The 11,941-nt window shown below is 38.0% G+C and overlaps 2 protein-coding genes across 3 annotated transcripts; one reads left to right on the top strand and one right to left on the bottom strand.

Annotated features, from left to right (window-relative positions):
* Positions 1-1,238: 1,238 nt before the first annotated feature.
* Positions 1,239-3,775, top strand: LOC137835467 (putative polyol transporter 4). The gene is made up of 2 exons (XM_068643991.2): positions 1,239-1,735; positions 2,043-3,775. The coding sequence occupies exons 1-2, from the start codon at positions 1,531-1,533 to the stop codon at positions 3,425-3,427; spliced, it is 1,590 nt and encodes a 529-aa protein (XP_068500092.1). The 5' UTR covers positions 1,239-1,530; the 3' UTR covers positions 3,428-3,775.
* A 414-nt stretch (positions 3,776-4,189) lies between these two features.
* On the bottom strand, positions 4,190-10,037 carry EMB2770 (pre-mRNA splicing factor-like protein). Of its 2 annotated transcripts, none has more exons than XM_068643990.2 (2): positions 6,642-10,037; positions 4,190-4,693 (listed from the first exon to the last, which is right to left on the bottom strand). In XM_068643990.2, exon 1 carries the CDS (start codon positions 9,817-9,819, stop codon positions 6,694-6,696), a length of 3,126 nt encoding a protein of 1,041 aa, XP_068500091.1. In that variant the 5' UTR covers positions 9,820-10,037; the 3' UTR covers positions 4,190-4,693; positions 6,642-6,693. The 2 variants fall into 2 exon arrangements, with proteins under 2 accessions (XP_068500091.1, XP_068500090.1); XM_068643989.2 differs by having other exon boundaries at positions 4,190-4,696; positions 6,642-10,027.
* Between the last annotated feature and the right edge of the window lie 1,904 nt (positions 10,038-11,941).

Here is an 11,941-nt window from a genome sequence, read left to right as displayed (position 1 = left end):
TTCGATAACATGTCTTGTGACCAACACACTCATTACTGAAGGACGACTCATGATCGACAAACTTATTGTCTAAGGAGTGACTTATTTACCGAGCCGTTAACTATATTTCTATAAGACTCTATTACAAGATGTCTTCTTCCTCATTTACTAGACATGAATTGATCCCAAATTCACAATGGTAGAGTTATATTCCATAAATTATCATTATATCATATTTGCTCAAATAAAAAAGTGATAAGTTTAAAAAATAGAACATTCATAGATAATTATAATTTTTAGATATAAAAAAATATAAAATTTTAACCATTAAATATCATATACTCTTAGAAAAGAACATATGTAAAACATTTTCTTTCAATATTTCTTAATGTTTTTATACCCTCGTCACAAACCTATTAACACAATAGCATCTCCAACTATTAAAGTTCATGTATTCCAATTTTCTACTAAAATAACATAAAGAATTATTAATCCCATCCGAATTACCCATAATGCTATCACAGATCCAAATATTAGACTTTTTACTATCACTATGCATACTACACAAATTCTGATTCTGTTATAGAATCAAATTAGGGTAACTAATAACATTAAATAATAAGTGGAAGATAACACAAAACTAGAAATAATAAATATTGGAGTAACTTTTAGAACAATTACAAATCCTAACTATGAATTATAAAAAGCTTCATTAGAGTAAACAACTTCTTCTATAATGGAAAAGAAGACGAAACTCTAAAAACTGAAAGAAAAACAAAGATTGAGAAAGTAACATTTAATTTTTAAAATCTTCAACAAGGACGTTTAAGCCCTAATATAACATAATGTCAGTGAAGAACATATCTACATAACACTTAACTACTGAGGTGGACTTCCACTAATGAAATGGCTTATATGCAAGGCAGTGAATTTTCAAAGTCCCATTTACATAAAAAATTCATTGGGGGAACTTATTAGCTAACTCTTCAATCTTTCATGGGACCAATTTGAATATTTAATAAAAAAAGTAAGAGTGATGAACATTGATCCTAATTTTGGTACTATTTTTTCAATTTTAATGTAGATCTAACAAAAATCCTGCAAAATGAGATGAGAATTCTCATCCTTTTTTATACATCATGCTCTCTGTCTAACTCACTACAACTTCTGTTGTTGTATCTTTTTTTTCTTCAAATAATTCAATTATGAATACTATATTATATTTAACAACAATTCAATATAGCATGTTGATGTAGTTTATGGCCTTTAATTGGTCATCGTTGTTAATGATTTTAAGATGTTGCATTGAAAGCACCATTTAAACTTTGATAAAAGTGAAGGTAACACATGGAAGCAAATAAAATATGGTATTAGGAAGTGGGGTTGTTTTTTTCTTTCATGACACAAAAGTGCCCCCACTTGGTTCTCGTTTCTTGTCCCTGTATACCGTAAGGTCAATCTCCTTGTTCATGCCATGGTTTTGGTAGTCTCATAAGTCAGATCCAACCACAATTTCAGGTTTCTGCAAGTAGCAAAGAAACAGGAGATAGTATGGGGTTCCAACAACATGGGAATAGGGAAGTGGGGTTGTCTGGAATTGCTTTGGGATCAAAGAACGAGTACAAGAGGATGCACTCCGAGCTTCCAGAGGGAGACGATGATGTTTTGCAACAGGAAGCAAGGAGGAAAAGTACCAGGAAATATGTTATAGCTTGTGCCACCTTTGCTTCTCTCAACAATGTCCTTCTCGGCTATGGTATGCTTGATTCGCTTAGTCTCTTACTTTTTTTTGTGATTCATGAAAGAACTTCCAACATTTTCAACTTTGGACTTGAGGGTACTGATTTTTGGTTCTGTTTTAAAACGATAACCAAATAAAAAATGTTAGTTCTTTTACACTATCCATCATTCAGAAAACCATTAGTATTATTTTCTTGAGATATATATTATAAACATTAACAAATTTATTGTACATGGCAATTTACGATTAAATAACAGTAAATTTGCCGTAGATGAATATTTGTTGGTAAACGTTTACATGAATTACTCTCGTCAACTGTCAGATGTGGGTGTGATGAGTGGAGCAGTTATATTTATAAAAGAAGATCTGAAGATATCTGAGGTGAAGGAGGAATTTTTAGTTGGTATATTGAGCATTGTTTCTCTGCTTGGAAGTTTAGGTGGTGGAAGAACTTCAGATATTATTGGTAGGAAATGGACAATGGCCATAGCTGCAGTGATTTTTCAAATGGGTTCACTAATAATGACTCTTGCTCCTTCATTTTCAATACTAATGATTGGAAGACTTTTTGCTGGCGTTGGAATAGGATTTGGAGGCTTGATTGCCCCTATATATATTGCAGAGATATCACCAAACACCAGCAGAGGCTTTCTCACTACCTTCCCAGAGATTTTCATCAATCTAGGAATTTTGCTTGGTTATGTATCAAATTATGCTTTTTCAGGCTTTTCAGCACACATAAACTGGAGGATAATGCTTGCTGTGGGGATTTTGCCCTCAGTTTTCATTGGGTTTGCTCTTTTCATCATTCCCGAGTCACCAAGGTGGTTGGTAATGCAGAACCGGATTGAAGAAGCAAGATCAGTGCTTCTGAAAACAAATGACAGTGATAGTGAAGTGGAGGAGAGGCTGGCAGAAATACAGCAGGCTGCTGGTTTGGCCAATTGTGAGGAGTATGAACAGAAACCTGTGTGGTATGAACTGTTGTTTCCTTCTCCTTCTCTTCGCCGAATGATGATCACAGGAATTGGGATTCAATGTTTTCAACAGATTTCTGGAATTGATGCAACTGTGTATTACAGTCCTGAGATTTTCAAAGCAGCTGGGATTGAGGATAATGCAAAACTCCTAGCTGCTACTGTTGCTGTAGGTGTGACAAAGACACTTTTTATATTGGTAGCAATCTTTCTCGTTGACAAAAAAGGTAGGAGGCCACTACTCTTCGTAAGCACAATTGGAATGACAATTTGTTTGTTTAGCATAGGGGCTAGTCTTTCTTTGTTTCCACAAGGATCATTTGTAATTGCATTGGCAATTCTACTTGTTTGTGGGAATGTGGCTTTCTTTTCTGTTGGATTAGGCCCTGTGTGTTGGGTTTTGACATCTGAAATTTTCCCTTTAAGGCTACGTGCTCAAGCATCTTCACTTGGGGCTGTGGGCAATAGGGTGTGTAGTGGCCTTGTGGCCATGTCTTTCCTTTCTGTTTCGCGTGCAATTACAGTGGCTGGAGCATTCTTTGTGTTTGCTGCTATTTCTTCTCTTGCCATTGTCTTTGTGTACATGCTAGTTCCTGAGACCAAAGGGAAGTCATTGGAGCAGATAGAGCTCATGTTTAAGAATGAACATGAGAGGCAAGGAGGTGAAATGGAGTTAGCAGATGTTGAAGTTGAACAGCTTGTGCAGAACAAAACAATTTTGACAAAATAATTTATTAGCTAATGTTTCATATGAATGTACGATGATTTGAAGAGGTTGTGCGGAGTCATGCCAAGGATACACAAATTGCACTACTTATGCATGTCTATCCTGTATGTTAAATTCTGGGGAGGACCTTTGCTTCCATGGATGATCTTTCTACAACCACAGATTTGGGATCTATCAGTAAGGGGCAGAAGATAATATGAAAAGAAATTACATTCTGACTATGCTTTCTTAGTTGTACAACCATTAATGTTTTTTTTTTGTTAACATGGAAAGAGAATTTTGACCAATTCAGTTCCAAACTATCATTATATATTATTTGAATGAATGTGATTGAGATGGAAATTCTTTTAACGTATTGGATTCAATCTCACGAAACTCACTTCTAAATCATAGTAATATGTCATAACAAAGTTGAATATGTATACGTGATGGACGTTGCAAGAATGCTTTAAATGTTTAATTATATTTTTACAAGTTTTTACTTAAATTTACAAAAAAGGTATACCAGCATTGATTTGTATAATAGCATAGTAATTAGATAAATTTAGAATTTTTATTAATTTGTAATAACTCTATTGAAAAACATTAATTCTTTCTAGTGATTTAAAATTTTAATACTTTTCAAATTTATACTAGTTTTATCTGTTGTATTCTTAACTTGTGTTTTGTATTTATTAATTAAATTGTGTCGTGTCAAATTCATGTAATCTGTATCCCTGGTTGTATCCATGTTTTCAAGTTAGCCTTGAAGACATAGCAATCGTAAAAACCAGAAAGTTCAATCAATTAATCTGCAAGTTTATAATAAACATATATTACATGAACATCAGTTCTTTGTATACTTATCATGTGCCATAAAAGAATATCTATTGAAACAAAAATTGGCACTCAAAAATCGTATCTCAATATTCAATTTCAGACATATTAAGGTTCTTCTTTTGTCCGATAACATTTTCTCCCCATATAAACTCCACGCCCTTTTCCACACTCTGCGGTGAAAGACCTGGATCCTAACACCTGATAAGATGGAGAGCATCCAGCACAGTCACGTAAAAGTGAAGGGAGTGAAGCTCCATGTTAAACCTCACTTTTAGTGATTTTCTTACATGGATTCCAAGAATACGGTATACATGGAGGCACCAGATCATTGCTGCAGCAAATGCAGGCTACCGGGCTATTGCCTTTGATTTCAGAGGTTATGGAGTTTCTGAGCATCCAGCGGAGGCAGAAAAGGCAAACTTACTTGACCTTGTTGATTATGTCGTGGGTCTTCTAGATTCATTAAGCAATAGTTAGCAAGGTATGCAACATGTGCTACACAATACAAAAGTAATATCTCTAAAACTGCACAGTTTTATGATATACAGAATAAAAATAACACAATATACAATTCTGAAACTAAATTTCCATTATGAACTTTAGCTCAAATTTAATTTAAGCCGCCCTTAGTACAGAGAGCAAGGTAGAAAACTGAAACCAAGGACAGGTTTATCTCCTATACTTTTGTGGTTATATATCAAATGCAAATGGGAAAGACAATGCTCTTTTATTCAAGTGAAAACCTAAGCTAATTTGCATGTAATTAAAAATTTGTCTGTATCAGCCTGTGCTTGTTGGTTAGGACTTCGGTGTCATTCGAGCCTATGTTATATTGTAGCTTCTCTCCATCCAGACATAGTTGCTAACCTTAGGCGTTCCTTTCATGCTTCTGGGTCCCTCTGATATTCAGAACCTTCCAAAAGGATCCTATGTTATTAAGTGGCAGGTGATAATTCTCTGCCATCATTTTCATCTCCCTCCCTGTCAATAATGAACTAATGGATCAGGAGCCTGGGAGGGCAGTAGTAAATTTTGGCCGCTTTGATGTTAGGTCAGTTATAAGGAACATCTACACACTGTTTTCTGGAAGTGAGATACCATTAGACCATTAGCGGGGTAATAATGAGGAAATCATGGACTTGTATAACCCATCTACGCCCCAACCAGTATGGTTCTCTGGGGAAGAATTGGCAACCTATGCATCACTATATGAACAATCTGGCTTCAGATTTGCATTGTAGGTTCCATATAGTTTCAGATGTTCTAGTCCGTTAATTTCACTATGTTAAACTATCAGGATTGACAGAACCAATCCTAGACTACCAATGGTTAATCAGTAATTTTGTTTACAAATGGTATTTGCTCTCTCGTCAACATTAATACATCACATTGATGACCTGCGACAGTGACTAAACAAGTCAAACAGCTAGACTTTGAGAGAATCCCTTTTCCTTAATGCCGACTTACTTGGTTTGCCTAATGTCTCATCCTATATCACGTTGAGCTTCTACCTATCCGCAGAAATTGTTTATCAGTCCTAATCTGATTACCTAAGTCAGTTTGTCGCGATATACTTGAACCGCTGCACAGTTCGGACCATGAAACTTGTTATAGAGGAGCATGGTTACTATGAAACTTGGTTCTCCGTTGCTGCAAGGTTTCGGCAACAGATGTAGCTGCTCAGAAAATAACAGATTTCCACTACGGAAAAGCTAGAGGTCCAAAATTTAGCATGTAGCAAACACACTAAAAGGAAACCAAATGGAAGGGTTGAGAAAATCATAATGTTGAAATTAAAAGTCATTACTTGAGCAGACAATATAGCAGCACAGGGTCACTCACGATAGCGCACTTAATCATCAACGTTGTATTTCAGAGAGTTTATACAAAATTCCGATAAAGCAAAATATACAAGAGGGCTCAGGTTATCTTTTTTGTCAGAATGGCTATTTCATTACAGCAAAATTATAACAAACAAATAATGAACTTCATGAAATAAGTATCAGAAAACTAAAATGAAAAATGACTCTACATAACTTGCTTTGAGGTTCGTTTATGTACCCAAGTACCCTGAGGTTTACTTTTGTGTATTCAAATACCGCTAAAGTGGTTTGCTTGTAAGCATGTCAACAGAACACTCAACAGAAACTGGACAAAATAACAGATTTTCTAGATTGATAGGACAGGTCAAGAAGGAGATTCTATGATGCACAAGAAAAATAAACTAGAAATCAGAGAATGGGTAGATGACAGCAGAATGCAAAAATACAGAGTTACACATGAAAGAAAAACAAAATCAAAGGAAAGAAGAACATGGATAAGTTCCTTCAATATTCTACATTAGACATATTCAAGTATAAACTATTGCTGAATATTCAAATTTCTCTTACAAACTAACCATTTATGGCACAGCTCAAGTATACATGTGATGATGCTACAAGCTTGGCAAATCAATGTTTGTTATTCTCAGCGGCATTCTCTTCCTTCCCAAGTGCAACAACTACTTTCTTCAAGATGGATTCTGTTGGTTGATGAGAGTTCTCAACTGCCTTTGAGATTGCTTGCCATTTCTCTCCATGTTTTGGTTCAGCAGCAATACACCTCTTCAACACATCCTTCTGGTTCTCCTCAGTTCCATGTTGCAGTTCAAATTTGTAGCACAATGCCCAGAAATCCCCAATGTCAGGAGCAAGCGTCACAGCCCGATTCAGCCAAGTCCTAGCTTTGTCCACCTTCCTATCATGCCAGAATAATTTGGCAACAGCAGCAATAACATGGGGATCATGGTCGCATTTCTTGATAGCATCCACACTCTTGGTTTTACGCTGCGGACGTGGAACCATCTCAATTGATGCTGCCCACAGAATACCACTGTTAGGACACTCCTGCAACGCTTTTGCCATCAAAATATCAGCTTCTTTCTTATATCCGTGCTTCAATTCCGCTCTAACAGCAGCTAGCCAGAGTTCAGGGTTTTGAGGATTCTTCTTTCTAGCCATTGTGAGAACTGCACGAGCTTTACTCAGTCCATTCATCTCCTCTTCAAGATTAGCAAGAGATAGCCAAAGAGGCACAGAATTAGGACAGCTTTTCAGTCCAGATTCATAGACCTTCTTTGCTTCCCTCATGTGATCAAGCCGCTTCTCAGTCTGATCAAGTCGCTTCGCATTCTCTGCAAGTTGTTCCTCTAGTTGGCCAAGCATCAGCCACAATTTAAAGAATGAAGGGAATTGCTTCAGACCTTCGTCTAACAATCTCCTCTCCTCTTCAATGTTCCCCAGTTCTCTCTCCACAATAGCTGATTTCATCCAGACTCTTTCTGTACCTCCTCTCTCTCTAGCTTTGGCCAACAACATCCTAGCTCTCTCAGGTTCATGGTTTTCAAATTCTAACTTGAAAGCAGCAAGCCATATTTCCTCAGAATTGGGAATGGCAGCATAAGCTTCTTGGAGGATAGCACGAGCTGCCGGCACATCTCCAGCAAGCCACTTCTCTTTGGCACCCATAAGCCAAAGAACTTCAGCCTGTGGTCTGTACGTGACAGCTTTACGAAGTAATGCATCCAGAGATTCCCTGGTACCATGACTCTTTTCCAGCTGTGCTGCTTTGAGCCATATGCTTTTCTTAGTTAAGAAGACAGTCAAAGCATGTGCATATATAGCTCTAGCAGTCTCAATAGAACCCCTTTTCTTGCATTCCTCTGCATCAGCAACCCATGTCCTCTTCCTATCTTCTTCTTCAACTCCAATCCCAATAGTGTTATGGACTATTGCTTGGCAAGTTACAACTGACCCAGCTCGCTCTGCCGCCTCTGCTTCCTTCATCCAAGCTTCCCTATCAATCACCAAACCTTCTCTCTGCAAAGCCCGTATACCCCTTTCAATGATCTTCCCAACCATAGAAGTATTGCCATTAGCTTCTTCCAACTTCGCAGCTGTTATCCATATAGCTGGCTCCTTGGGTAGCCTCTCCCTCGCCCTATTAAGAACCTTCTTAGCATTGTCATAAGTCTCCAACCTCGCAAGCGCAAGCCACAGTTCAACATGCAAGGGACAACACTCCACGGCCCTGTGAAGCAAAAGCCTAGCATCCTCTTCATTAGCAAGCTCCACAACGGCCTTCCACAGCCTAACCGAATCAGGAATGTGCTCCAATCCCTTCCTCAAAACCCTACTCCTATTCGCGTCATCATGCTCCAACTTCGCAGCCTGCATCCACAACTTCACCGAATTGGGAATCGATTTAACACCCCTTGCAATCACCGCCTTTGCCTCATCCGGATTAGCCAGCCTACAAGCCTCAAGCCACACGTCCTCGTTCTTGGGACACTCCTCACACCCTTTCTGTATCAACTGCCTAGCCGCCTGAAGCTTCCCTGCCAACTCCTCCAGCCTTGCAGCAGCAATCCAACCTGGAGGGTGCTTCGGATTCGTCTGAGTAACACTCTTAAGCAGCAACCTAGCCTTCTTGAAATCCGAAATTTCAGCATCACTAGTAATCTTCATACTGTTAAGCACGGTCAAATACCCTTTGGGGTCCACATTCGTCATCCCAGAAACCGAATCTGATAACCTATCCAATTTCAAAGATAACACAGTACCTCTACCCTCACCCACAGCAGTCAAATCAGTAACTGGGGTTTGTGCCCATGGAGTCTCCGTTCCATTAGCAGCCCTACTCTTAGGATCCAACGCTGTCACATGCTCTTGTTCCTGCCTTGCCTTCTCAAGAAGAGTATCAGGCACAGGCACAAAACTCTCAAATCTCTTCTTCTTGTTCCTGGACGAATAACCCCCACTCTCGAACTTCTCAAGACTCTGCCAATCATCCGAAGAAAGAGTATACAGCTTCCTCTTCAAATCAGCGAACTGCTCCGTGATCTTAGGGTTTGAGGCACGATATTTCTCAATCTCCTGCTTCAACCTGGCCTCCCTCCTATCCTTCCTCCGTGAATCCATCCTCTTATCAATGGCTTCCCAAACCGCGTCGGCTTCTTTGTCATCTTCATCGTATTCCGCAGAGGCGAATAATCCGACATCGTTCCCTTCAAACTCATCGAACTTCTGATTCTCGTCGTAGCCTTTGTCCTCGCCCTCGTCGTCATCCTCCTCCTCGCCGGGCTTCCCTCGCCCCCGCCCGGCGCCGCTGGTGCCGCCAATGGTGGTGGCAGAGCGATCGGGGAGGTCAGGGGCGGCCCTTGCGGGACCAATATCGGAACGAGTGGTGAAACCGGTGGCACCACGACCAAGTCCGGCGACATAGTTGGGAGGGGGCTTGAGGTTGAGCAAATCAAAGCGTGGTTTGGGGACCGCCGGAGGATTGGTACCGCCGAGGAGGGGGACGTGAAGGGTTAGGGTTGAGTAGGGTCCAACGCCGAGATCGGAGATGAGAACCGAATCGTTGTCGTCGTCGTTAGCGGCGGCTAATCGATGACTCTGAGAGAGGAATAGGCGCTGTTGAGAAATTGGAAGGGTTAGGGTTTGTTGGATTGCAAGTTTTAGGTGAAGGAGAGTGGTGGTGTTAGGGTTTACGTCTATGGCTAGGGTTTTGTGGTTGGGTGATGCAATAAACACCATGGTTATGGCTATGGTGTTTCTCCACGACAAATCTGTAACGATCGTTCTAATAGAAAACGAAACAAAAAAGTTATAAGGTACCGACTATGAAGTCTTTTAGCCTTGCCTTGTTCTTACCTTGATTTCAGCTCATACTTGAGCCTATTAATCAAATATTTGTGGACTTTTATCTCCATACATTTTCTGCATCTCCATCCGTTCTTCTTTTGTGTGATCCTATAAATTTTGGTATTTCAAAAATAGTTTTTTAGAAAAAAAAAATTAAAATATAATTTATATTTTAGATTATATAATTTAAAAAAAATTATAATTAGCTTCTAAATATAATTCATAATTTATTTTAAAATCCAGAAAACATAAATTATACAATCTAAAATATTTTTTTCTTTAAATATATTTCAGATTTTGTAATTTGAAAGCTATTTAGCTTTCAAATTATGTAATTTAGAATTTTTTAAAAATTGGAAGCGAACTTGTATGCAACCCTCCACAACCTCCAACAGTCACCACGACATCTTCAAGTCTCCATGATTTCTTCTCCCATCCCCATACTAAAAGCACATTTGCTAATATATCTTTCAGTACAAATATTAAAAAATTAAAATAATATTTTAATATATTTTTAACCTTTAACCTAAATTTTCCTTTAACCTTCACTGTGCCTCTTCTTTCTGTTACCTTCCAACGGCGCCGCACCACCCCTCCCATTCCAAGGTTTCTTTCTCTTCATCTCTCAAATTTCTCTAAACCCCACATTCTCTATCACTCACACATCCACAGTGCCCTCTTCACAGGTTAGTAAGTTTAATTTTCTTGATTTTGCATTGCTTTTGAAACCTGAGTTTGTGCTGCTGTGTAATCCGGTATTGTAATTCGTTTGTACCGCTGTGTAATCTGGTACTCACTGTATAACTCGGTACTCACTGTGTAATCCGTTTAAAACCTGCATTTTTTCGTAATAGACACCAGATTATGTAATCCGGTACAGTTGAGAATGTAAAGTAATACTGGATTACCTAATCTGGTTTAGGTTATTTAAGTAATTCTGAATTAGGTAATCTAGTTTAGGTATTTTAGTAATTCCGGATTATATAATCCGGTTTAGGTTTACATTGTGTGCTTAGTGTTTCGGATTATGTAATCCGGTAGTGTTCTTACAAAGTTTGCATTTTTGTGATTTTGCGTTTTTGTTATGTAGTTAGTTTCCAACCCACTTGGTAAAAACTTTTTTAAATTTTATATTATGTACACAAATTCATGATTATATTATTTATTATTTGTAAATAATTGAAATTCAAATAGTGTTGTGGATAGATATGGCTAAAACTAGAGGTGGTGGATCTCAAGATCATGATCGCAGAAGACCGACGACATCCGTCCGTAGAAGAGACCGAGGTGGTGTTGAGGAAAGGATTGGTGATGATGTTCATATTGATAATGACAATGAACAAGGATTACAGAATGATGACCAAGTAGACCAGAGAGAAGGGTTTCCTGGAGGACCTTCTGATATGTCTTTACTAGTAAATTTTGTTGAATCAAGTGTGTTCAAGCTTTAAAGAATCCAATCCCTTTGAAGGTTGATGAAAGGCAGGATGTGCTTGTTGTTGTTGAGTTGTCTTTAGATAGGATCTGGGGTAGATTAATTGTATAAATCCACTCTTGATTGAATCCAAAGCATAAGCATTCTCAAACCTTTTAATTGAAAAGTGTTTTTCAAACTAAGTGAAAAACAACATGTTGTTTTGTCGAAACAACCGATTGTTTTATAGTTAGGTGTTTTTAGAAAGGTTGAAAACTGTTTTTAATGGTTAACTTGATGTCAAACCAAAACAACTGATTGATTCGTGGAAACAACCGATTGTTTGTTTTGGGACCATAACATAAAACTGTTTTGTGTTTTGACTGAGCATTAAATGATTTTACAACTGTTTACGCTTCAGTTTTTAATGCTTTAACCAATCTTTAAATGCAATTAATAGTTTGTTAAGATTATGCAACGAACAACTTTGTTTTAATACAGAAAAACAGATTTAAGTTTTTCAATAGATTGAGCTTTTGAAAAAGTTGAGAATTGCTTAGAGATTGCATTGATCAAAGAGTGTGAGATAGGATTTTCATC

Source organism: Phaseolus vulgaris, chromosome 5, assembly GCF_051622355.1.
Source record: "Phaseolus vulgaris cultivar YP4 chromosome 5, ASM5162235v1, whole genome shotgun sequence".
Lineage (NCBI taxonomy): Eukaryota > Viridiplantae > Streptophyta > Magnoliopsida > Fabales > Fabaceae > Phaseolus > Phaseolus vulgaris.
Note: the sequence above shows the minus strand (reverse complement) of the source record. Positions and strands in the feature narration are given on the sequence as shown.

Bases quoted from the DNA above. Each gene is read 5' to 3' on its own strand.
- LOC137835467 (XM_068643991.2), top strand. From the start codon at position 1,531: ATGGGGTTCCAACAACATGGGAATAGGGAAGTGGGGTTGTCTGGAATT. The intron at 1,736-2,042 runs GTATGCTTGATT...GTCAACTGTCAG, and splicing joins CAATGTCCTTCTCGGCTATG to ATGTGGGTGTGATGAGTGGA.
- EMB2770 (XM_068643990.2), bottom strand. From the start codon at position 9,819: ATGGTGTTTATTGCATCACCCAACCACAAAACCCTAGCCATAGACGTA.